Raw genomic sequence first — 26,856 nt, 5'->3', positions numbered from 1 at the left:
AAGTTTATCAGGGGTGACCACCAGGATCTGGGGGAACGTCTGTTCACCAGAGCGCCCCAAGGGATGACGAGGTCGAACGGTCACAAACTCCTGCAAGACCGTTTCAGGCTGGACGTAAGGAAGAATTTCTTTACTGTGCGAGCCCCCAAGGTCTGGAACAGTCTGCCAGCGGAGGTGGTTCAAGCACCTACATTGAACACCTTCAAGAGTAAATTGGATGTTTATCTTGCTGGGATCCTATGACCCCAGCTGACTTCCTGCCCTTTGGGCAGGGGGCTGGACTCGATGATCTCCCGAGGTCCCTTCCAGCCCTAATGTCTATGAAATCTATGACACTATGGATTCCTATTTGAAATCTTTGGGTTTATCTTGTGAATCACGTATGCACAGCTAACAATACTAATATTTGGTGGCACACTTAAAAGGATCTCAAGGCACCTCAAGGTGCCATGGCACTCTGGTTGAGACTCACTGCAATATACTTCCACATTAGCAAGCTAAAGATATGCTGTCTAGATCAGCAGTTCCCAACCTAGAGTCAAAACCCAAATCAGGGTCGCGGAAGGCTCTTAGGAGGGCCACAAATTGTTCAAGAAGAACATTTCCAGGTTCACCACCAGCACTTCTGGGTTCACTGCTGAGTGCAGCATGGGTGCGCAGGGGATTCCCCCCTCCAAAAAGGTTGGGAACCACTGGTCTAGATGAAAGTACTGTCAAGTGGATATACTGATGGCTAGAAAATGATATTTCGAGGTTTGCTTTCAGGAATTGACTTGTGGGTAAAGTAGATATTGCATTAGAACAATGGTCCACAGGAATGGCAAGGGTTAACTGATTTCTAAAAGCCCTTTGTGACAAAGTTTCGTTCAAGGCCCACTGTCTGGAACCAGCAGACACCCTGTGTGAGGCCAACAGACAAGCAGCTATATGCAAGCTGGGAAACTGAAGATATGTACCACAAGTGTTCCCTGAAAATGCCAAACAGAGATAAAGGACTCTGCTGTGGTGGCCAAGTCACAGTGACCAGCTGCAGAGCCTTGGAGATTTCTGGTTTTGGTGGAGAGACCAAATTAAGACACCAATAAATGACCAAATTAAGATGTGTGCATGTGATGGCTTTGGGAAACAAAGTACTATGCCAACAGAATGTGGACAGTATGATGACCACAGTGAGACCAGTCAATGGTACCCAGAAATGAAGTGTCATCAGAAGAGGAAAAGAATACAAAAGGAGGGATTTCAGAGCAGCAAAGTGCCCCTGAGGTGGGCAACTCAAGGCCACCATGAACAGATGGCCACCAACCCATCTCACCCATCCCAAAGGAGGAGGAGTGGGGGGGCAGAGGGAAGAGGCCTCGGTCCTTGACCTCCAGGTTGCTGACGTCTGACATTCAAGAAAGAACCATGGGGTGAAGCTTATGTACTGGCCAGACGTACCTTCCCTCTGTGACAGCCCTAACACTGGTAGATATAGAATTGGGGGTGTTATTTCACTTGTCTTGCCTGCATTATTCTTATCTGCTATCACTGTGCACCAATAATATTTGCCTATTATTGAATGGAGAAGTCATGGTCAGTCTGAGGGTTTGGGTCCACCTGGGACAAGGTATCTGGGTCATATATCCAGTGCCAACAATGTAACTGGTTGGATCATCAATGGTTTCACATGAACTGGGAGGACAAATCAAGTGGCGCTCTGCAGAGCTGTCCTGGTACTGTTTAATTTCTTTGTTAATGATCTGGAAAATGGAACTGAGTGCACATTTAGCAAATCTATAGATGAGACCAAGGTAGGTGGAGATGAAGATGGTCTGGAGGGTAGGAACAAGATTCAGCAGAACCTTGATAAACTGGAAAAATGGTTCAAAATTAACTGAATGAAATTCAGTAAGGACAAGCGCAAAGCCTTGCACTTGGGACAAAACAACTGCATGCACAAATACAAACTGGATAACAACTGGCTAGGCTGCAATGTTACAGAAAATAACCTGGGTGTTATAATGGACTGCAAGCTGAATAAACCAACATATGCTCTTGTAGGGAAAAAAAAAGCTTATAGCATACAGGGCTATACTAATAGAAGCATCACTTGCACATAAAGGGAAGTGATCCTTCTACTATTCAGCACTGATGAGGCTTTATCTGCAGTACTGTGTCTGGTTCTGGATACCACACTTAAAGAAGAATGTGGGCATATTAGAATGAGTCCAGCAGAGAGCAATAACAATTATTAGAAATTTGGGAAACATGATGTAAAAGGAAATGCTAAAACAACTGGCATTAATTTAGTCTGGAGGGAAGAAGATGGAAGGAGGATTTGATGAGTCTTCAAATACCTGAAGGGTAGTTATAAGGAGGATGGCGATAGACCAGTGGTGTTCACCCTTTTTGCCCTGGAGGCTGGATGATTGGTACCCAATCCCTCCAAGGGTTGGATCTGTCCAGTAGGACCAATGCAGCACATAGGGCTCGATTCAGCTATGTGGGAATAGGGTTGTGCCCTGGCCCCAATCTAGCTGCAGTGGGTGGAGGTTGGAGGGCAAGGGGACAAAAGGAAGGTGGCCCAAACACATGGGACTTGGGAATTCAGCAGCAGGGGACAGGTGGCAGTATTAATTGCTGCTGCTCCCTTGCTATCAAACTTCGACCTATGGGGAGCCCTGCAAGCTGGATGACATGGATCTACAGGCCAAATCAGGCCCGTGGGCTGAGCAAACTTGTTGCTTGTGACAAGAAGCAACAGTCCCTTCCAACCTAACTTTTTTATGATTAAAAGATGAGGCATTTGAGAACAGGACAAATTTGATCTCAGTTCATCCAGGAGTAAATTTACTAGTGCTGGGGTGGGGCTTAAGGTGTTTTCAGGGGTTACATCATGCATTCACAGATGAACTCACCACAGGTTAACTCATTTAAGGTTAAAAGGGAGGTATTTTGCAACTATGAGACACGTGTACTTTCCTTCATTCTGACTAGAACATGCTTTTCATGACAAAAAAAGGAACAAAATAGCCAGGTTTTCCCATTTAACGTTTTTATGGACATTTCTCCATGCACATTTTAAGCAAAGCTACTTCTTTTTAAAAAAAGGAAAAGAAAAGAGGATTGCTTTTGATGTCTTAAATACTTCTGCAACTCCAGGGGCCTGTTTTTATGCTTCTGCATTATGTTTGTCTTACACATTTTTAAGAATGTTGTTTGGCCCATAATGGTACATGCATGTTCCATTTGGAACACTTCTTGGTATTGTGGTTAAAATACAGCCCATTGCCAAGAATAAAAGATAAAAGCAATCTGGGAGAAAAATGAAAGAGAGGGATAACTCATATTAGTGTTTGAAGAGCTTAGATATCCGTGCTATTTTATTCTTACTTCACAAATTGACTTCATAAGTAGCTCTTCCTTTTCATTTTTATATGATATATTTTTGAGCAAACAGACAAAAATGTTTTCAATTAGATTTAACAACATGCTTTCAAATAAGTTCTATCATTTTACCATTTTTGACAGGACTGAAACACTTTTATGATAGATTTGCACTTTCTAGACTAACCAAAGTAGATCGATCTCTCTCTTTCTCCCCCTCATACCCTTTATCACACAAGCTTTCATGAGCTGAATGCAAATCTACCATGTCTTTCTTGCCTCTCACAGGTTTTTGAATGAATATTTCTACTTCAAGCCAATGGAAGGTTGTTCAAAAGGCAGAAATAATATTTTTCAAATTGTTAGTAAATACTATTCTATTCCATATTTTAAAATAAGACCAAGAAAATAATATTAAGTTTAAAAAAAAAATCAAATGAAAGGAAAGGGAATATGGTTACCTGCATTACATCAGTCACATCAATGAAATTAGTTCCTGGAAATTTTATATCTTCCTCTTCATAATGTTCATGTTCTGGAGTCTGATAAACAGAATTAAAGTGTTACAGATCTTTCATTTAAAATTTAATTGTAAAAAAACTCACACTGAGAATATGATCAAAGTCCACCTCTTTGCAAACTAATTATATCCTAGCCTCCAGTGGAAAAATGTTTTACCCTAACAGCAGAACAAATTTCTCACACACCAGAAGCAGAAAATATATAGTTACTCTAAGCAGATTTAGTTAGCAACTTCTATACCACTGTGCCTCTGCATATTTGTTGGGCTTAAAAATGTGTATATTAACTGCAGTATAGGATGAGAGTGTATTTTATTTAACATGTCACATGGTCACCATGAGGTAGAAGCACACATGCTGAACAAGGGATGAATAGTAAGTATTTAAACGTTATCTCATTCAGTTCCTACTGTTCACCCTGCGCAATGAATAAGGCATGTGATCCCATTAACCACAAGCTTCAGTTTACAGCCCTAACATTCTTAAAACCATTTTCTACACAGAATTCATGTACAGCCTTCTCACCTTCTAAACACTCCAGGAAAGCTACAGAAAAGTTACAGGAGCAAGATTATGATCTAGTATAATCAAGGGCTAAAGAGGGCCATTTGGGCCAGCTAATCTGACTTCCAGCATAATGCAGGCCCTAGAACCTCACCCACTTATTAGTAATTTGCCTGTGTGCTGGTGCATAAGAACACAAGGCTGCTCCTTTCTCCCATGCCAGCTACCTCATTTCATGAATCAAAGTGCAACATAGTAGAAGTAAAGCAGCTCCACAGGGCCATTCCTCCTTACCCTGTGCAATTAGACAGGGAATGGGCATAAGGATGAAGCTTTTACTCCTCTCTGAGCTAATGCAGCTGCCAGCACAGATGGGAAGCAACCTGCTAGTGCTATATAGCCCAACGGCAGATTACTTCTTTGTCCTCAGTATTTTCCCTTGGTTGTTACTGGGGTGGAGCACTGTTGTATCACTCCTTCCTCAGGGCTAGAGGGAAATTAATCTTCATCTTCCTAAAGACAGGTCAACAAAAAGGAGCTCAGAAATCATAACATTCAGTTCTTTTTTCTGCTCCTGAATGAATCTAGTTTCCCTAGTAATGAAGGAGCACGGACTGAAATCATTTCCCAGTAACTGAGGATTCATTCACTCGTATCCACTTATTGGAACTAGTTCCAACTCATACATTTTTTGAGTAATACCTGTATCTGAGTGCTGACAGGAGGGAGTGCTGCTTCTGAGTGCAGAAATGCCTCATTAAGGCTCACACTGGCACTGGAAATACTGTCAATATCTACATTCGGCAACACCTATGAAGGGAAAACAAAAATATCCACTGAAGTCTCCCTTAGTCTGCTTCTCTTCGGCTTAAATTGTGTGTGGGAACATGAAGCCCAAACCACACCTCAACTTTCTCCCTTTGTCTAGTCTTCTACCATTAACCTCAGCACAAGTCCCCTCCTTGTTGTACCTGACTGAGACTGGATTTTAACAGCAGACTCATTTTAAAAAGAAGAAACACTCTGCGCTCTCCTCCCCTCCTACGTCAACTTCTCCCAATCTCCATTTAGTTTAACAACCTGACTTTTGACAACCATGCTAGATTGTTACCTCGCTGGCATGCAGCATGACTTAAGTGTCAAAAACACCTCTGGTAACTTTATAGAATATGCCTGATGAGCCATTTCGTGCCAATTACTCAAGATCCTGAGACTGACTTAAAAGGCATCTGACTTGACTTATATGTGCATGGCCTTTTTCTTTTTTAATATATGTTAAGCACAAACAGAATATTCATTTTGTATTTTCCTAAAGTTGAAACACTACAATACAGATATAATCTATGTACTAGTACAATAAGTACAAAACTATAACGGTTGTGTTCTTTGCACTAACAAAGATTTTCAAAAAGTTACGCAAATGGATCAAAGGGAAAATGAAGTACTAATTTAAGTATTTAGTAAAACATCTTTACTTAAAACATTAAAGACTAAACTGGACAAAAACAGTAAAAATGTGCATAGATGGGAAAAGTAGCATATTAGCAGGAGAGTTAACATCTTCAGTTAATTATGCTGTTTATCTCTGAGCTTCATGATCTAAACTAGTTGTGTTTAAAACTGAGGTCAGGAGGAAGATATTCCCAGCATATTTTGGCCTTCAGTTTGATCCTTCAATGAATCCAAAATACTGAACTTGTAATAAAACATTCCTTTTCATTTCCATGACAACAAGCTTGTATCACAAACATAGGATTAAGACATCAATGGCTGATTATTCAGATGGAAAACTGTTAGGAAGAAAAGCATATTCAAAACAAAAGTCTTAAAGGGCAAATCATTCAGCTGAATAAATTGCTATTTATATTAAATAATCTTTTTCAAATTTGCTCCAGCATGAAAGTCTCTCTGTAAAAATATTCTGCGTAGGGCATTATCTGGTCACATGGCATGTATTTATGGGTGCCTTGGTTTCCCCAACCCCAAATAATTCTTCTATTCTGGCTACGTAATAAAAAAATACATTAAGAGTCTCCAAAAATATAAACCATAAAGTGACTACATTTTGGATGATACTATTTTATGGTAGTGATAGCAAGAGAAAAACCATTCACCAATTCCCAGTCATTCGGTTAAAGATAGGGTGAACAACCATGTCTAGCAGCATTGATGTATTAAAGACTGGCTGGAACTTCCATATTCAGTAACACAGCAACTGGCTTTTTCCCCTTCACATACCTGTACGGTGAGTTTAGGAGGATCCTTTTTTTCAGATTTCATCTCTATTACTGCTATATTTGGTTTTTTCATTGTCTGACGCTGTAGTTTTGGAAGAGTTGGGGGAACAGAGGTAGTCACAGTGGCAGGGTGAGGTTTGCTTATAGTTACTCCTGCAGGCTGTGGTGAGATGCCATTAACCTGTGTTTGACCTAGGGAAAGTCAAGTAAGAGCAAAATAAATATAAAAAACAATTAAATTAAAGTTTCTGGGTTTTTCAAGTTTTGTTGAAGTCAGATTTTCAGTTTAACAGCATAATGAAGACTGCGTCAGTCTTTCATCAGTCCCATGGGACCCCCATGCCTGCTGTGGGACAGGGAGATCCGGGTGATGGGGAACGGTCACAAACTCCTGCAAGACCATTTCAGGCTGGACATAAGGAAGAATTTCTTTACAGTCCAAGCCCCCAACATCTGGAACAGTCTGCCAGCGGAGGTGGTTCAAGCACCTACATTGAACACCTTCAAGAGTAAATTGGATGCTCATCTTGCTGGGATCCTATAACCCCAGCTGACTTCCTGCCCTTTGGGCAGGGGGCTGGACTCGATCTCCCGAGGTCCCTTCCAGCCCTAATGTCTATGAAATCTATGAAATTTCCCACTACCACTGGTCAAAATGTAGTTTTTTTTCACTTAAAGTTTGCACATTTTTTTTGTTCTTGTATTAACTTAAATAATATGTCTGGATATTTTCCCTACTGCATTGCAGTCATTCCATTAACTACAGCGCCACCTAGTGCTGAGAAACAAAATACCTGTAGTAATTTGAATTGCTTGAGAACGCAGGTCCCCATAACTGTGCCTTTCGCTACACCAATGAGTCTCCACCTTTTTGGACACGAGGCACCTCTCCATAGCTTTTGTGAATTGAGCGGCATCCATTTTCAAAAATGAATTAATATACCACAGTGCTTACTTCCTTGCAGAGGCACCAGGGAGTGTGGGGGGAGGAATGGCAAGGGATTTGTCAAGCAGCAACAAGCCTGAGCCTGCAATTACATGCTTATATTCTCATACCTCAGGGCACCTACAGGATCTTGTGGCACCCCTGGGTGCCACATTATCCCGGTTGAGAATCACTGTATACAGCCTCTCCTCATTTTCCACTATATATTTAACACAAAGGCCAGCTAGCCAAGATCTGAGCACAGGTCAGTGCGTGACCTGTCCAGCTTTGATTTCAGTTCCTCCTTCCTGTGTCTGTATCTTTAGGTGTCAAAATTGACCTCTCTCCATGCACAAACAACACTCAGACTAGAACTGCTTGCAAGAGGAAATCCTCTTAGTGGTGATCAATACAGAATGGTCAGATTGGTATGACATTACTGGGATGGCTGGGTAGACAAGATCCATTTAATCTACTTTTGTCACTGATACATACTAGTTTTACAGTGTATTCTGGTCCTCTGTTAGGAGGAACTTGCCTAACAGAATGGGTATCAGGTGCGCTCAAATGAGCAGCACAAAGGCGTACAGAGTATTAGTTATGACAGTGCAAGGCCAGAAGATACATGAATCTCCACTGGCTCTGCTAGAGGAGCTGCTGTACAGATGCATTAGAATTCAAAACTGACCTCCCCTAGCAGAGTCCCAAGGGAAAGCACCTGTGAATCTCCACCCATAAAGCAGCCATCGCTGATACAGAAAAGCGCAAGGTGTAGCTCCCTGACGCAGCAAGGATTAATTGGGCCCATACAACAGACTGGGGTTTTATTTGTTCTTACCTAAAGGAATAGCCATAGGAATTAAGTGACCTTCAAGTGGACCACAAACAGTAGGTGCTTCTCTACTGGGGCTGAAGAGATACTGATTTTCAGGAAACGGTGGAGAAAGCAGATGCTGTTTCTTAGGACTGGTTATTATTTTCTGCATGGAAGAGCTGGTTTGTGTTCTCGCTGATTTTACTTTAGTACCTGAAATAAAATGTCAACAAGTCTTACAGCTCTTACAAACATACAAACACATGCTAAATCATGGGTTAGTATAAGCTTCTGTAATGCAATTTGATTCCCATGATTAGGCAAAGACTTCACAAAAATAAGATACGGCCAGCCAATGATCTACAAATAAAGAAACGCATAAGGAAAGACATGCTATCTCTCTCTCTCTCAGTAGTGAAAGCAATGAAGATGGGGCTAAATTTACAAAATGCTGCATAACTAAAGTCTGACAAGCAGCACACAAATAAATTCAGAGATGTAAGGAATGTACATGAGGATGCCAGTATAGGTTAGCACTAAGTGCAAGTCAGCATGTAAAAAGGAAGTCTTTAGTGACATGCCAAATTCCCAGGTAGTAATTTAGTAAGTGAAATGAAGGGCTAGGTGAATTAGCAGATTAGTTCTAGAATAAGGAGCAATTCACTGCCATGTCATAATCAGACCAGTTTAGCACTTCCTGAAAAATGTGAGTGTCAGACAGCTATTGACTGAGTAGAGGTACAGTATCTAAAACAACACACACAGATTTTCCACACTAAAACGCACTCATTTCATGGCACCCTTGCCTTGAGTGGCTTTTCTTTGATCTTTAATTTGCATAGTACTCAAAATCAAGCAATCAAACAGCTACAGAAAGAGTGGGCAGAATATGACAGGCACGTATTCACAAAAGAAAGAGAAAAGCCAAACAAGGGTTCTATTGTTCAACATCCCAAGCAGTGAGGGGAAGAGGAAAACCTCCATTTAAACTAATTAAACAGAAGATTTTAATTTCCGAGGTTTTCCTTCCATTCAGCTAACATTTAATAAAAATTTTAAAAATCTTAACAAAAAGAAACTACCTTGTTTGAAATCAATGTGTACAGAGGCATGGTTAGCCGTATTCATCTGGAGTCAGGCAAAAGGTACTGCAGAACAGCACCTTAGAGACTAACTGGTTCAGAGAGGCATGAGACGTAGGCAACAACCTACTTCACCAGATGGTTTTGACTTTCATCGGGGTAATCGCATCTAATCCCCTGCTATTGCAGGCTACTGTCACATAAGTAGGGATCTACTGAACTCGAGGAGGTGGCTGGCTAATTTCATGAGCAGATACTGGGGCCAGCCACCATTTCTGCAGGCTGAGCACAGGAGGGCCCCCCCTCCCACGCCTCCAATTGGCCAAGGGGCCCTGGCAGTACCGCCCCTCCCCACAGATTGCCACATGGTCCAAAACCACAGGTTAATTACCCTGATTAAGCCCAGGGAAGCCATTAACCTACATGTTATTAAGCATGGATTAATGGCTTTCCTGGGTTTAATCATGGTAATTAATCCATGGTTTCAGGCCATCCCCAAGCAGTAGGCTCCATGATTTTGGTGGGCTTGCTACAAATTTACTGGCAAGCAAGCCCACCAAAATTGTGGAGCCTGCCATTGTTCATGGAACCTGCCCAAATTTGTGGTTTCTGTGAAAATCATGCAATCACAAATTCAGTAAGCCCTTTCAACACTGAACCAAGAAAGCAGTAATTCTATCATGGAGAATAATCTCATCATGTGGTCCTAGAAAGGCTAGTGAAATCTTTGCATGTCCGAATAGGAGAGCAACAAATAGGAGTTGTGGGGGAGATCTGACGTCCATACATGACATAGATAAGACCGCTGGTGAAATCCATTCCTAGTAGTCACATTTTAAAAAGGATATTGGAAAGCTGCATGCAGAAAACAGGCAAAGTGATGTAAGTGCTGTATCATGCATTATGATGAGGGAATTAAAGACCTCAACCTATTCAGTTTATCAAAAAGAGATTGAGGGATGACTTGATTACCATGTTTAAGTACCCCCACAAGGGAAAACACTAAATACTAAACTAAAAAAAGGGGGATCAAAGCTAAAAGCTGGAGCCAGGCAAATTCAATTTAGATGAAGCCTGGGAGCCATTAACCCCTGGGACAAACTGCTAATTAAGTAAGGGATTCCTCATTTCCTGATACCTTCCAATCAAGACAGTGCACCTTTCTTCAAGGGCTGCCCTAACCAGGCAAATTAAGCTTTGTCAAATTCAAGTTACTGGACCCAGAACAGAGAAAAATGGCTGCAATTTCAATGGTCTCTAATATATCCAGAGGGTCACGCTAGGCGATCTAGTGAACTCTTCTGACCTTCAACTCTTCAAATCTATGAGCAAGAGCAGAACATCGCTGTGTATCCACAGTGCAGCCAACTGAAGTAATTGCAGAAACAAGGTTTTCACAGCAAGAACAGTTAAGTACTGTACATGCTCAGCATAATGTTTTCAACAGCTTTTAACCTTCCCTTTCTCTTGAAAACCAAAAAATTACTCAAACATCACCAAAAAAAGGATTTCTGCTGAAACATATGGCAAGCGCAACATTTTTCATTTGATTTTTTTTCAGTTACAATTATCCAAATGAAAAAGCTTCTAAAAACAGACAGTAAAATCTTTACTCATTCACAAAACCCCAAATTAAAAAGGGATGGTTCTTTTTATCCCAGCTTCCAAGAAGAATTCTTGGTCTGCTATCAAACAGAAACGTGAGCCAAAAAACATTGAAAATAGGTCCCCCGATGGCCACATCAATCTTAACTAATAACAGACTTATTGCAACACTAATATAAAACAAGCTAAATATATATTGCTATAACAAAAGTGAGTCATCTTAAAGCTGCATTTGCTGGATATGCCTAGCATATGTAGTCCATATTTCTGAACCATAAAGTAGGGATGACAGCACCCAAGTCCTGTAAATTTCCATCTTCACCTTAGCTGATAGTTTGCTGTTATTCCATGTACGTTCCTGTAATAGCCTGAAATTCTCAGCTGCTTTTCTAATTCAGCCAGTTCAGTCTGAAGGTCAACATCCCTCCTCAGTGTAGAACCCAAGTAGCAAAAACTGTCAACACCACTAAGAGATTTATCCTCTAGGGACGTCAGGTATTGTTTCTTCCACCCCTTGGTACATGATCACAGTCTTCTTGAGATTAACTGCCACCCCGATGCTCTTGCATGACTCAGAAAATCTGTTCAAGATTTTGCAGGGAAGATTCATTGTGGGCAACCAAGGCCACATCATCTTAAACAGAAAGTCTCTCAGAACCAGTTCTTTCACCTTAGTTTTTGCTCCAAACCTTGCAATGCTGAACAAGCCTCCATCTAGTCTAGCTTGAAAATAAATGGCCATCACTGCTGTTCTTCAATGCATGAAGAAGGAGGAATGAAAAGCGATGTTAAAAAGAACAGGGGTTAAGACACACACCCGTTTCACCTCATTATTGATGTCAAAGTCTTTTGATTCTTTGTTTTCATACACTACAGTTACCTTCATACCTTGATGTAATGAGCAAATAGCATTCAGTAGTTGGGGGGGATGACGCAACCCAGTTTCTTCAGAACAGTAAGAAGGCCCTGGCTATTGAGTGTATCAAAGACCTTCATCAGATCGATGAAGGATATGCGCAGTGGTATTTGTTTTTCTCTACGCTTCTCTTGCAGTTGCTCGATTTGAAAATTTCATATTAATGGTAGACCGTCCCAAACAAAAACCATGTCGACTTTCAGGATAGATGCCTTTACTTAGAGACTGCAACCTAGGGAGCATGATGTGAGCGACAGTTTTTCCAACAATGTTCAACAGGGAGATAACTCCATAGCTGGCACAGTCGCTTCAGTCCCCTTTGTTTCTGTACAGTTGTGCAATTCAATGCATCTTTGAAATCTTGTAGTACTGCTTCCTTTTTCCAACAGAGCAGTATAATTTCACGGAGGTTTCGAAGGAATTCATCATTGCCACACCTGTAGAGTTCAGCAGGCAAACAGTTGTTGCCGGAAGATTGTTCCCAGGAATCAATGTAATGGCCTTCTGCAAATCTTCTAATGTAGATTCAGTGTCTAAATCCATCATAACTTTGAACTGTGGTAATTCTTCAAGCTTTTCGTGTTTGATTTCAATCTCACTGGAGTACAGAATTCAATATTTTTCAATCCAACACGCGAGTTGTTTTGTAACCAGTAATGGCATTTCTATTTAAGCCTTTCAGCAGACCTGTTTTCTTTCTGACTGGACCAGTTGCTCATTTGATACCTGTGTCAGTCCACAGCCATCACCTGCATCAGCTGCTTTCTAAATATCATTGCAGTCTCAGTCAAAAAGCTTGGGCACACCTGTTGGCTTCCTTTTGCATTTCTCTTCGAGCCTTCCTCAGATTTCCCAGGGTTCTGGTGTTGGGAGATTTCTTATAGCTGGTTAGCACTGTCCTTTTGTTCTCAACCAGTGGTAGAAGGGCGCTCTTCAAACCAATCTGCATTTTTCTTCCATGTTTTGCCAAATGCTGTTATAGCAGCATTGTATATGTTAGTTTTTTAGGCTTTCCCAAGCCTTGGTGGCTGAATTGTTAGGTAAACCTGCTTTCACGACTTTTGTATTGAACACTCTGCATTTTTCTATGTCCTTAGTTTGGCTGATGTCTACCTAATGACATCTGACAGCTTTGCTATGGTAGATCTTTTTAACAATGATTCTGATTTTGCAGCAGACTAAGGCACAATTAGTGTCACAGTCAGCATTGTGATAAGACCTCTTACGCAGTTTATGGTCATACCCAGGGCCAATTACATACACACACACACACCCACACAACTGGATCTTTGGCAGTTACACACATGTGCACACGCTAACTGGAGCTCTGACAATTATATACACAGGTCTGTGTAGTGTGGTACATAAAGTCTAGAAGGGGTACTACCAGTGTGCAATTCCACCAAGAGAAAAAAGAACTATGCCTAATACATGCAAGAAAATTACTTCTAAGATTAAGAAATTACTAATTTCAATTGTTTATACCATGTTTGTGATTTGCAGTCTTAGAATACAGGGAATCACAACCAGCTTAAGACCTAAGTATCAAAGTCTTTATATGATCCCACCACTGCAGCATCCCACAGAATAGCAACTCACAACCCCTCACCTCCTGTTTTTTCCCCATGACACTCATCTAGAAGTTATCGTTTTTCACTATTTTTCTGATAAGGCACTAAGGTACAGAGGGATCAAGGCAGTAAGGAATTCAAGTGTCTTAAAAACCAGTCAAATGCTACCATTACCTCAGTCTAAAGCTACCAAAAATGGAAAGTTTAGAAACACAATACCTCTCTAAAGAAGCTCTGGTTACAATAACTGTTCATTAAAATGACAATATTTTTGTTTTCTGCCTCCTCTTAAAGAAAAAATAAACCTGTCTGTCTTTAATTATCCTCAGGATATAGGAAGACAAATAAACTTGCAAAGAGTTCCCAACTGCAGGAAGAGAAAGAGAGAGAGGTGTATGATTTTATTATAGCATACAGGCTGCTGCTGTGCTAAACCCAACTCAATGACTTAAAAGAAAATTGCTTTTGGTAAAGGCTAGCCAGAGTTCATACCATCTTCAGGCTTTTAAAGTGCCTATTTATCACATTCAGAGGTTCTGAAAAATTAAACATTGCGTGAATCAAGCATTTGGGGACAAAGAAAATGAAAGAACCAACCAGAATCATACTTTAAAGCACATGACTGATTTATCACGTGCAAATAATACCTCTATACATAAATGAAATTATTGAATTATGCAAGCTGCTCATAGAAAGCAGCTAACGTTGTATCATACATTGTTTTTAAAACAGACATGCTGAACATGACTGATCTTGAGTACTTATATAGCACTAATTGATTGGCCTCCAAGAGAGACTGTGATCATCTCCAAGGGAATAAAGTACTGTAGAAGTATAAGAAACATGTTCCTATTTAGGACACAGCAAAAAATCAGACCTACTGATTAAATATTCTTTTAAAAGAGTTCTGCTTCAGGACCAAATGTTAGGAGCCACTATACATTTTTCTTCTGACAATGTGAACAGGGTGACCATTTAACACAGTATAACCTCATGAATCTGGCATGCTCAGGACCGAGCATCTGCTGGAAATTTGAAAACTCCGAATTTTTGAAACCGACGCAATGGCCGGTCCTGGAGCAGCGGCCACACGCAAAGCAGCAAGGCAGGGTGGATGGTGGCGGTACCCACCACATGCAAGCTTCCCCCTCCACTGCTCAGGGACCAGCCACTGCTACTCCACAATCTAGTGTAGTTTTTCAAAGTACCAGATTTTTGAGAATTCTGGATATGTGATATCTGGATTTAAGAGGTTATATTGTATACCGTTCCAAGAAACACCATGAAAAAAGGGAAACGTTCTTCATCTGCATAATGACATATTATAATACATATTATGGCTTTAAATGGCAAAATCTGCTCTACAAGAAGGTTTTTCAGACAAATCAGTCTCCAGTCTTCTTCTTACTTTCATTTTACTGAAGTGACAGAAGCCACATTATTCAATCTGTTCCACTAAAATGAGTATTACAGCCTACAAACAACTTTTTAAAAATAGTTAAATAAAACTACCATATATATATTTTAGGAAACATAAAAAGTAAGTTTACTAAGGTTTGCTTTATATTGTAACTGATTTATTAAACAAATGGAGTATCATCTGCAACAAATAAATTAAACTGACTGAAGTATACAGGGACTAGAAACAATGTTTAAGAACTAGCACAGTGATTCTCAACTAAGATGCATGGCACTCCAGGATAACTCGAGAAAGGTTTAAGGGTGCCGTGGGGTGTCACGCAGATGTTCTCTGTTAGGTGTGAAAACATGATTTACAAAATAAGTTCAGAGATTTTTAACAGGACTCCACAATACAAAGAACATTCTGACCTGCTGCGGGCTTCCTAAGTTTTTTGCAATGGAAGAATTGCTCTAGTATTTTTGTGCAGTAAAAGAAATAAGGGAAAACTAAGAGCTGGCATTTCTTAGAAGGGCCTGGAGTCTAATGAGTGGTGCTTTCAATCTAACAAAGCTCAAAACCACTGAATTAGCAGATCTCAAACTCCCATCTCATTATCTCATTTTTATTCACAGACTGGAAGAGAAAAAAAAAACCCCAAAACAAAAAACCAGAAGCTTTCCTGGTTTATGAACTGAGTTGGTTTCTTAATTATAAATGAACAAGTCACTGGGCTTGAACTAGCCAGATGTAAACTGAAAAGACAGCAAAAACCTCCCTGTACCTGCCCCATTGACAGCTGTGTCAAAAGCTGGTTCAGGAGTCAGACTCTGTTTCCAGATACCTCACCAGTGATTTCTACCACAAGACCACAAACATACTGTGAAATAACAACATTTTTATTTAAATAATTTTAATAAACACTATGTTTGTGCCTGAACATAGGCTGTCAACTTCCCATTTTATTTTACATACGTACTTTATTTTTAAAAATAAGGCTCATTTAAAAAAAAAAAGGAAAAGAAAAGTCATTACGGATTTTATGTACCCTGCATTAAATAAGCTTAAGTGCCCCAGCAGTGAGTGGGTACTTGAATCTTCTATCTGCAGTTCCAAAAGGCAAACCTGGAAAGAGCGATGAAGTAGATGCACCTTTCTGTAACTTAAGCATTTACATGAAGGGATCACTTACCTCTTACACATTCTAGCACTTTTGGTCTTTGAGGTTTAGATTTAGGAGATGGAGAATTAAATCTGAGATATGGTGCTTTTTTAAGTGTGCTGCGGTGGCCCTGGTAAATGGGTTTCCCATAAACCTGAGACAGATACTCTTCACTTGGTACCATTACATTAGTTTTCACATGTCCCTGAAAAAAAGAAAATGCATTTTATAAACCATCATTGTGAAGGCCTAAACCTGTAAAATTACTGTTGTACCTACCTACCTGTTCTAGTTTTGTGAAATTCTATAGAAAAATAAGTAATTATGGGTGATTTACACATGCCCTGGGTTGGGGGGGGAGGGGGAAGAGGAGGTTGCATTTAACTAGACCAGCTCCTACAGCCAATCTAATTTAAGTGCCCACAGCATCACATGTACTCAGCATCCCACACTTCAAAATGGCAGTGGGGACACTTTAACTAAAGCTTGTTTGAGGAGCTGTAGTTCAAGCACCCTCCCACTGACATTTTGAAGCATGGGGATGATGAATATGTGATGCAGAGGTTGCTTGAGTGTGCAAATTAGCACTCTCCAGCAGACCCAATAAATAGAGTCTGCTACAATGCCTGCTAAATAGCATGTGTCGGAGCAGACATCCAGCATGTATAAAAGTCCCTTGTAGTTCTTTCAAAACAATTTCACTTCATGTTATGACACATCCACATCTTTTACTTCCGAGAAGTTTCATGAATTAACAGTCAACATGCATAATTATTTTTATATCAGTTATTACCCATTTGTTAACCAACTCTAACTTGTGTTACTATATATAAATATCTATTTATCTATATCTATGCATCTAGACAGATATTTAGCAGAGCACTCAACAACTTTCCTTACAATGGAAACTCAAGGGAGGGAGCTATGTTTTTACATGCATGTCTGACAATTTATACTGAAGTAATGCACCTAGCCCTTTAAGCAAAGCCATGTGGCTTTATTGCATAATTAAACATATAGCATGAGCTCTGCTCCCAAACTAAAGGAGAAGTGTTTGCCTTACAAGCAAAGATTTTATTTTCTGTAAAAGAGAGAGCAGGACGCACTAATAATTCTGATCTGATTCTCTATCAGAAACTGACGTATAGCTATTACCAGAACAGTGGGCAAATTACTTAGGATCTCACCTCTACCCTTTCTTCTTTATTCTGCAGACTCTCAGAAGAAGATTCAAGTCTTGAGCTCTGCCTTATAAAGTTCTCCCCCAATTGTTTGTGAACAGGCTTGGCTGAAGATAAAGACTTCTTTGTCAAGAATCCTTGGGCTTTTTGATTCTTTGTTTTAATTTCTTTCTTGGTTTTCAAATCCCTGATGTTCTGAGTTCTCTTGATCCATGGAGTCTTTTGATCTTTTTGATTATATTTTGTTTGTTCATAATCATTTCTTGCCATTTCAGCCTGATGATAAAACATAAACATTGTAAAAGGAGACTTTATCTCCCAGCCGATCAGGAGAGGCTATGGACAACTTTGAAGTTCTGACAACTGATCTGTGTTTCATGGTAAGCAGTAACTGTGACTCAGTGATCTTCATTAAGCAAAGCTAGTTTTAAAAATGTGTGTGAACATTTTGTCAGGTCAAGATCTAAACCAACATAATACACAGTGCCCCAATGTTTTCACCTTGAAAGTGAGCAGTATTTCTAAAAGCTCTCACAAAAATATGATCATGTGAGAAACAAACAAGCGTTTTGTTTGAGCTATACCTGAATTTCCATGCTGATTGTCTTAATCCACTCATCTACAGTCTTTCTAATACGAATCTCTTCTAATACATCTCTGAAACACAAAGAAGAAAGTGCTATTATTAGGTCACAAAATCCTCAAACAGTAAATATTTACTTCTTTACACAGGTGCCGGAGGACTGGAAGAGGGCCAATGTGGTCCCTATCTTCAAAAAGGGAAAAAAAGAGGACCCGGGAAATTACAGGCCAGTTAGTCTGACCTCAATCCCGGGTAAGCTCTTTGAAAAAATTATCCTGGCACACATCCAGGAGGGCCTTGCGGGGGAATGCATGCTCAGGGGCAACCAACATGGGTTCATCAGTGGCAGGTCTTGTCAGACCAACCTGGTGGCCTTTTACGATCAGGTCACCAAATCATTAGACGCAGGGGTTGCTGTGGATGTAGTCTTTCTGGACTTCCGGAAGGCTTTCGACACTGTCTCTCACCCTGTCCTCATCAAAAAGCTGGGAGACTGTGGTGTCGATGCCCACACAGTCAAATGGGTCGCCAACTGGTTGGAGGGCCGCACCCAGAGGGTGGTAGTGGATGGGTTCTTCTCGACCTGGAAGGACGTGGTTAGTGGGGTTCCGCAGGGCTCGGTCCTCGGGCCCGCACTGTTCAACATCTTCATCAGTGACTTGGATGAGGGGGTAGAAAGCACCCTGTTCAAGTCTGCTGATGACACTAAGATGTGGGGGGATGTGGGTGCACTAGAAGGGTGCAATAGGCTACAAGCTGACCTTGACAGGTTGCAACGGTGGGCGGATGAGAATAGGATGGGGTTTAACACTGATAAGTGCAAGGTGTTGCACATGGGGAGGAAGAACCGGCACCACACTTACAGGTTGGGGAACTCCCCTCTTGCCAGCACGGAGACGGAAAAGGATCTTGGAGTCGTCATTGACTCCGCAATGAACATGGGCCGGCAGTGTGGGGAGGCAGTCAAGAAGGCCAACCGTACCCTGTCATGCATCCACAGATGCATCTCGAGCAGGTCCAGGGAGGTGATCCTCCCCCTCTATGTGGCACTGGTCAGGCCGCAGCTGGAGTACTGCGTCCAGTTCTGGGCGCCACACTTCAAGAGGGACGTGGACGATATGGAAAGAGTCCAGAGGAGGGCCACTCGTATGATCAGGGGTCAGCAGGGCAGGCCTTATGAGGAGAGACTACGGGACCTGAACCTGTTTAGCCTCCACAAGAGAAGGCTGAGGGGGGACCTTGTGGCCTGCTACAAACTGGTCAGGGGGGATCAGCACATATTGGGGGAGTCCCTGTTCCCCTGTTTGCTGCCAGGAGTGACCAGGAATAATGGTCACAAGCTGGCGGAGGGTAGGTTTAGATTAGATATTAGGAGGCGCTACTTCACAGTCAGGGCGGCTAGGGCCTGGAACCAGCTTCCAGGGGAAGTGGTGCAGGCTCCTAGCCTGGGGATTTTTAAAAGGAAGTTAGATGAGCACCTTGCCGGGGTCATCTGACCCCGGTGCTCTTTCCTGCCAAGGCAGGGGGTCGGACTAGATGATCTACCTAGGTCCCTTCCGACTCTAGCTACTATGAAACTATGAAACTTCCTAAGCTAAGTATTGTCTTTTCCTGAGGGGTTTTTAAAACAACCAACCAACCAAACAAGGACAAATAAAACTTATTCTTACTGTCTGAGCCCACAAATGTGCTAAAAGTGAATATACTACTTTCTCACTCCTGGCTCTGCTCTCAGTATGTCGCTTATGGAATGTCCCCTATTTCTGCACGCTATGACTATTCAAATCTATCCCAAGTAGGTGGCAGGACATGAGATAAGATGGCATAATGGTTACATACTTTCTTGAAGAAAAGGTGAAGGGCGCAGGAGAATATAATATACGTCTAACTTTGTGGAAAAAATGAGCAGATGAATATTATTATTTTAGCAAGAAATTATTCCTTTCTCTGAAAAGGAATCCCCATTCCTGAAAAAAAAACTTTACAAAAGGAAACCAATTGTAGGTTTTGTAATACGTAGATGAAAGGCAGCACCAGTAATACAACAGAAACCACCACCCAAGTATATTTTGGATATATCATTTTATTAAGCAAGCAGTAAGTTAACTGAAACTAGAGTGGTCCAAAAAAAAAAGAAAGGAAAAAAAAACCCAGATGAGAAAAACTGGGTGCTGTCAACAAGGAAACCAGTTCTGTTATAATAATAATTAAAATCAGGATTCATGTCAAAAGCATGAATCAAAGAATAATGCACTGGGAAGAATGCAGGGTTATGCTACAGGACTGCTCTACACATTGAACAACCACAATTCATCCCACTTTTGCCCTCATCATATCTGAGAAGGCTGACTACCATTTCAAGCACACAACTGAGTACACAGGCCCTTGTAGCTGCAAGTCTGCTAAGGAGTAGCAATTGGAAAGGCAAGCAAACATTTAGAGCAGGACGGCCTGGGAAATGGATTGACAACACTTTACTAGTGCAAAATTAAACAAAAAGATAAAGGGACAGAAAGTAAGGCTTTTGATCTGCTCTATATATGAAGCTCATGCTGCAAAAAGATCAGAGCTTCTAAACTAGGGAAGGTTAAAAAAAAAAAAAAATGGTTTGGAGGCCTGGTCTGAGAAGCTGTGAGGCCAAGGGGTGCTACCACTCAGAAAGAATAACAATTACCAACCTTCATTTCAACCCTCTAGGATTCTCCACCATTTTTAAACCTCCCTTGATTGAGATGATTTAACTTGATGGGGAAAAAATAATTTTAAGAAATTCTGGAAGGAGGAATGGAAACTCAGAACTTGTCCTATCCTGTCCATGTAAGGAACAATAAATCCTTCTGCTGATGGAAAACTTAACTAGACTGGCAAAAACACCCCAACCTCTAAAATGTCATCCTTTTTCATGCTTGACAGGACAAGAACAAAAACACAAATGACAACCTGACCCTACACGTTGAGAAATGAAAATCAACTAGCAAATTGCTAGGAAGACTGGAACCATGACCCCTAGAAGAGATGTGCATGTATGCGAGAGAGGTGGACAGAGGGGTTAACAGAACAAAGATCTTTCAGTGCTGACTGAGCAAAAACAAGCTTAAGAGCCAACACCTGCTGTAAAACAACGATCCCATCAACTCTAGGGATATTAGCCTTAAGAAGAATCCTCTCAATGCAGACAGACATTTCTACCCACCTTAACCTAAAGCTGTTTATATTAAGTCATATGTTGAATTGTTTTGGCAGCAGAACTACATTGCTTTATGTGATGTCTGGATTTATTTGGGTTTTTTTTTTTAATTCTAGCACTGAAACAAGATCTAGGAGTAAAAAGTGATGTAAACCCTACTGAGAAATATTTCATACATGAGGTCTGGGGGAAAAACACTGAAAGTTCAAGGAAAGTCACCTCCCAATTACTGAAAAGTAGCATTAATAGGCTCCACAGGAGATCTCAAGAATTCTTGAACACAAAGTTAAGAAAACTGACACAGAAGCATGTGAAGGTGGGTTTCGATAGTAGTGTGGAAAATTAAGCAATATGATCCTACCGGTTTACGGTCAAGGCATTGATAAAGGTATACATGGCATCTCCGTCTTTTGCACGAATAATGGCTTCCAGATTTTCTTCAAGCATCTTTTTATTGTTTTGCACGCCTCTCAAAATCTTTTCAGCATCCTTCAACACAGATTTTGGAGCTTTAACTTTCTGAAGAACAGATGGCTTGGAAAGCTGATGCTGGTCAGGAAGACCAGGAGTGATAATGGGGTTATTAGGCTAAAATTAAAGCAAAAGTATTTAAACATGACATCATTTTTCTACATTATGTAATTTAATCAATTTTACTGATAATCATCATCAATTCCAAGGCTCAACCTAATAGTATTACAAGCACTTTTAGCTACCAGTGACTTCAGCATAAATGAGGAGTGGTCCATCTTGTAAAACTAAATCCTAGAGTTAAAGAAATGGAAGGAAATTTGAAATCCTCACAAATGGTTTTTTTTCTAAAATACAACATACCCATCATGAGAAACAATGATAATAATATACAATTTAGAATATAAATATCAGGTATTACATGTAAATCACACTCAAGTATCATTAATTATGAAAAATAAGGAACAATTTTTTTCCCCCAGACATATGCATGTAACTCCTACTGGTATCAATCTGCTCCCAAAGATACCAGATAAGAAGTTATCATATGACTCAAAAGCAACATATTCTACTGCCACAAGTAGGCAGTTGTGTTTTAATCAGGAGCTTAAGCCTGTGGAAGCCATTAACTGACACATTACTATTAGCAAACAACGATGTGGAGCTATCTGGCAATCTGCAGGGAAGGGTGGGACTTCCAGGGCCCCTCAGTCAGAGGTGTGGGGGGTACACTGCACTCAGCCCATGAAAATGGCTGCCCAAGTCCTGGTCTCTCTGTGAAATCTGCTGGCAGCCACCTCGATTTCAGCAGACCCCTAATTATAATACATTTATAGTTTTCCATGTATAGATGCTAATCAGTGGAAAGCTGCCTTAATACTTGTCCTGTCCCGTCCTCTCCACCATATTATTTCATAGATTTCATAGACATTAGGGCTGGAAGGGACTTCGGGAGATCATCGAGTCCAGCCCCCTGCCCAAAGGGCAGGAAGTCAGCTGGGGTCATAGGATCCCAGCAAGATAAGCATCCAATTTGCTCTTGAAGGTGTTCAATGTAGGTGCTTGAACCACCTCCGCTGGCAGACTGTTCCAGACCTTGGGGGCTCGGACAGTAAAGAAATTCTTCCTTACGTCCAGCCTGAAACGGTCTTGCAGGAGTTTGTGACCATTCGACATTGTCATCCCTTGGGGCGCTCTGGTGAACAAACGCTCCCCCAGATCCTGGTGGTCACCCCTGATAAACGCATAGGTGGCCATCAGTTCACCCCTGAGCCTGCGCTTTTCCAGGCTAAAGAGTCTCATGTCTCTCAGCCTATCATCGTAAGATCTGTTTTCCTGACCTCTGATCATGCGCGTGGCTCTCCTCTGGACTCTCTCAAGCTTCTCCACATCCTTTTTGAATTGTGGAGCCCAAAACTGGACGCAGTACTCCAGCTGCGGCCTCACCAAGGCCGAGTACAAGGGGAGAATGACGTCCCGGGATTTGCTCGAGAAGCATCTATGGATGCAAGCCAGCGTTCTGGTCGCTTTACTAGCTGCAGCATCGCGTTGCAGGCTCATGTTCATCTTGTGGTCAATGATGACCCCCAAGTCTCTTTCTTCTGTAGTGCTAACCAACGTAGCACTGCCGAGCCTATAAGGGTGCTGCAGGTTTTTCCTCCCAAGGTGGAGAACCTTGCATTTTTCGGTGTTAAACACCATGAGATTCTCGTCTGCCCATTTGCTGAGCTTGTCCAGGTCAGCCTGGATCACCCACCCATCTTCTGGCGTGGATTCTTTGCCCCAAAGTTTGGTGTCATCGGCGAACTTGGCCAGTCCACTCCTGACTTCAATGTCCACATCATTAATGAAGATGTTGAACAGGATGGGTCCCAGGACAGAGCCTTGAGGGACCCCACTGGTCACAGGGCACCACAATGAGTGACTGCCATCAATCACAACCCTCTGGGTCCGACCACGGAGCCAGTTTCCCAGCCAGCGGATCGTGGTGGAGGCAAGGCCACAACTGGGCAGTTTGGCCAAGAGGTGATCGTGGGATACCAGATCAAAGGCTTTTTTGAAGTCAAGATATATGACATCAATCTCTTCTCCCCTGTCCAGGTGATAGGTCACCGGGTCATAGAAGGAAATGAGATTGGTCAAACGAGACCTACCCACAACAAACCCATGCTGGCTATCCCTTAGGATGTTAGCCTGGGCCAGTCCCTCAAGGATGGCCTCCTTATAAACTTTTCTAAGATCTTCCCCAGGATAGAAGTCAGGCTAATGGGCCTGTAGTTAGCCGGATCCACTCTCCTCCCTTTCTTGAAGATCGGCACCACATTGGCCTTCTTCCAGTCTTCGGGCACTACACCAGAGCGCCAGGAGTTTTCAAAGACCCGTGTCAGGGGCTGGGCTATGACGCTCGCCAGCTCCTTGAGTACCCTGGGGTGCAGGTTGTCAGGGCCGGCTGACTTGAAGGTATCCAGCTTCTCAAGGTGTTCCTTCACGAGGTCAGCATTGATGGAGGGTAGGGGATCCCCATCACCCGGATCTCCCTGTCCCACAGCAGGCATGGGCGTCCCGTGGGACTGATGAAAGACTGACACAAAGTACCTATTTAATAGGTTGGCTTTTTCCTGGGCGTCAGTTGCCAGTTGTCCCATCTGGTTTAGCAGGGGTCCAACGTTGCCCTTGCTTTTCCTCCGGCTCCCCACATATCTGAAAAAGGACTTTTTGTTGTCCTTGATGCCTGAAGCTAGTTGCAGCCTTGGCTTTCCTGGTTTGCTCCCTGCAGGACCGGACCAGCGCGGAGTAATCCTCCTTGAAGGTGAATCCCATCCTCCATCCTTTGTAGGCTTTCCTTTTAAGCCACAGGAGGTCCGCTAGGTCCCTGGAGAGCCAGGGGGGCTGCTGTGCCTTCTTTTTATTATGGTGGTGGAGAAAGCAGCTGCTAGGAACAAGGGGCCACTCCTTGGTCCCAGTCCCCTGCTCCTGGCTGCTCAACCCCATACCTGTGCCTGATCCCCAGCCACCTGCCTTCCCCCTAGCTGCCTTCCCTCCCCCACACCTGTGCCCATCCCCTGCCACCTGTTCCACCCTGTCTGGCCTTTTCCCTGCTCGCCTTCTGCTACAGCTCTACTCTGGCCCTGGGGCAGTCAGCAGCAGCAGTGGCTCCAGCCAGCCTCAGCCCAGCCTGGGAGAAACAGAAGTAGCTTCCAGCCAGGCCAGGTCAGAGCTGGAGACCCAAGATGGAGCAGAAGGTAAGGAGAAGAGGGGGCAACTGGGGAAGGGGCAGGCTGCATGGTCTCCCTGATGTTCCCCACAAGCAGGTCTCCTTCATTTCCCCTCAAACACACCCCATCTCCCCTGCACTCCCTCAACTGTAAGCCCCTCCTCTGACAAATGAGCCAAATCAGTCCCGAGCCTGGAGCCAAAGCCAGAGCTGAGATGCCACCTGCCCTGGGCTGGTATTCAAATTCAAGCAGAGACCCCCCGCAGGCTGATTTGAGGGGAGGAAACCTTGTCTTAGATTCATGTAAATATAGTAAGCAAAACAGTTCTCAAACTTTTGGGACTTGAGGCACCCCTCCATTACTTTTGTGAATTGAGAGGTACCCAATTTCAAAAACTAATTTATGTATTACAGTGCTTACCTCCTTGTGGAGGGGCTGAACAATACCTGTTGGGTTCAGGCAAGGACAAGCTTGAGCCTGCATTTACTTAGCTTATCAGCTTATCTCCTCACAACTCTTAGCACCCTACAAAGGATCTGGCAGCAACTCATGTCCTGGCTGAAAATCATTGGTTTAACCCAACAGTTTTGAAACAATTTTAAAAAACAACTATACCTTAACAAAGTCATTCATGCTCGACTTCCAGGTCTTTGCTTCCTGAACGAGGCAGAAAAAAAAGCACAGAGATGAATATATTTTGATCTAAAAATTCTAGAGAGACTATGGTATGACTAAACATCCCAGCATCCTTCCTTTGGGCAAGAAGAGTGTCCTCAAGCTCCATCTCCTGCATCTCACCTCAGCTTAGCAGAACACTCTAGTTTCAACCCTACTTCATTTGGAGTTAAAGTGAGCAATACAGCTAACTCATCTCAGCACAGGATTACACAGTACAGGATTAGGCACGTATAGTCCATGCACACTCCTGAGCAGCAGCTCCCCTTCCTCTTTTAAACCAGCTATAACATACATTTCTTCATCTGCTCTCTGTCCTTTTGGCACATTCCACTATGTAAACGTGACTTACTTCACTAAGGCCCTAGCACATATTAATTTAAACACAGTATAGAAGCTGAAGGATTTTTATTCCAGGTCCCATAAAGGTCACATGTCCTGCCATGTTAGATGTTCAAGATCTGGCATGACAGGATGGTAATTTTTGGGACATGGGATCAAATTCTTCAGGTGTAATAGTATGCCCAGACCTTCAAAGGCTTGCTGAAAAGCCCAGCATCGGCTGCACACAAGCCCTTCCAACTTGCCAGCGCTCCCTTCTTGCTAAGAAATTTAAGTGGGGTTGCAGGCAGTCCAACATTGGGATGTGGCTCCTGAACTGGGCTCCCTGAGCACCCTTTGACATGCCACAAGTTCAAATTAAAGTGTGATGCAAATCAGCTACTAAGATGTTCCACATTAAATGTGCAATACCTCGGTGGCCGATTTGACATTTCTATTGTTCGATAAATTGGCTGAATGTGTAGCACATTATAATCTGTTGCACTATTAACATGTTAATTGTTCAATAAGTGTAACGCCTGCAAGGGGTCTACGCTTACTCCTTGCTCAGCCTCCCATTGCTTCCTGCTTTCCTATCCTGTACAGTAGTGTTTCCCAATCGGTGTGCCACAGCACAGTGGTGTACCATCAGAAATAAACAGGTGTGCTGCAAAATTTTGCTGCAGCAATGAGCTAAAATGAGCTCATAAATATAGAGATCGGGAAAGCCTTAACAGGGCTCCTGCAGAAAAAACAAGATGCACAGGATCACTGAGGTGCTCCAGCCACTTGCTGTGGCTCAGGGAAGGGGAAAATACAGCCCACAGGTTGATTCCGGCCCATGAGGCCATTCTATCCAGCCCATGGGGCCCCTAAAAATAAAGCCTCGCAGGCTCCAACAACAGCAGGGCCCACCCAGCCCTGCCCCTCAGCTGGAAGCCCCAGCTGTGGATTCTGGGCTGGGAGCACGTGACTGCCCTGGGGCAGGAAGCTCAGGTAAGTGGGGGCGGGAGGACCCCGGGCAGGGAAGAAGCGCAGGGGGGGGAAGCGGTCCCTCCCTGTCCCACACCCAGTGCCCTGTGCTGCAGTTGCTCGCAGCCCACATGGGGCTGCCTGTGCCC

General features: G+C 42.5%; 1 protein-coding gene across 1 annotated transcript in view; it reads right to left on the bottom strand.

The window, feature by feature from the left end:
* Positions 1–26,856, bottom strand: part of KIAA0586 (KIAA0586 ortholog) — a 119,461-nt gene that overhangs the window by 71,211 nt on the left and 21,394 nt on the right. The window contains exons 10-18 of the mRNA XM_090034287.1: positions 25,355–25,396; positions 21,415–21,641; positions 17,868–17,940; positions 17,290–17,559; positions 16,133–16,307; positions 8,392–8,580; positions 6,630–6,820; positions 5,094–5,201; positions 3,828–3,908 (exon numbers count right to left, since the gene is read on the bottom strand). Of these exons, the coding sequence (XP_089890413.1) occupies positions 3,828–3,908; positions 5,094–5,201; positions 6,630–6,820; positions 8,392–8,580; positions 16,133–16,307; positions 17,290–17,559; positions 17,868–17,940; positions 21,415–21,641; positions 25,355–25,396 (1,356 nt within the window). The remainder of the gene's footprint in view (positions 1–3,827; positions 3,909–5,093; positions 5,202–6,629; positions 6,821–8,391; positions 8,581–16,132; positions 16,308–17,289; positions 17,560–17,867; positions 17,941–21,414; positions 21,642–25,354; positions 25,397–26,856) is intronic.

The sequence above is a fragment of the Crocodylus siamensis genome, chromosome 2 (genome assembly GCF_052110815.1).
Source record: "Crocodylus siamensis isolate JL-2025a chromosome 2, ASM5211081v1, whole genome shotgun sequence".
Classification (NCBI taxonomy): Eukaryota; Metazoa; Chordata; order Crocodylia; family Crocodylidae; genus Crocodylus; species Crocodylus siamensis.
The sequence above is the reverse complement of the archived record's forward strand: the minus strand, read 5'-3'. Positions and strand labels throughout refer to the sequence as shown.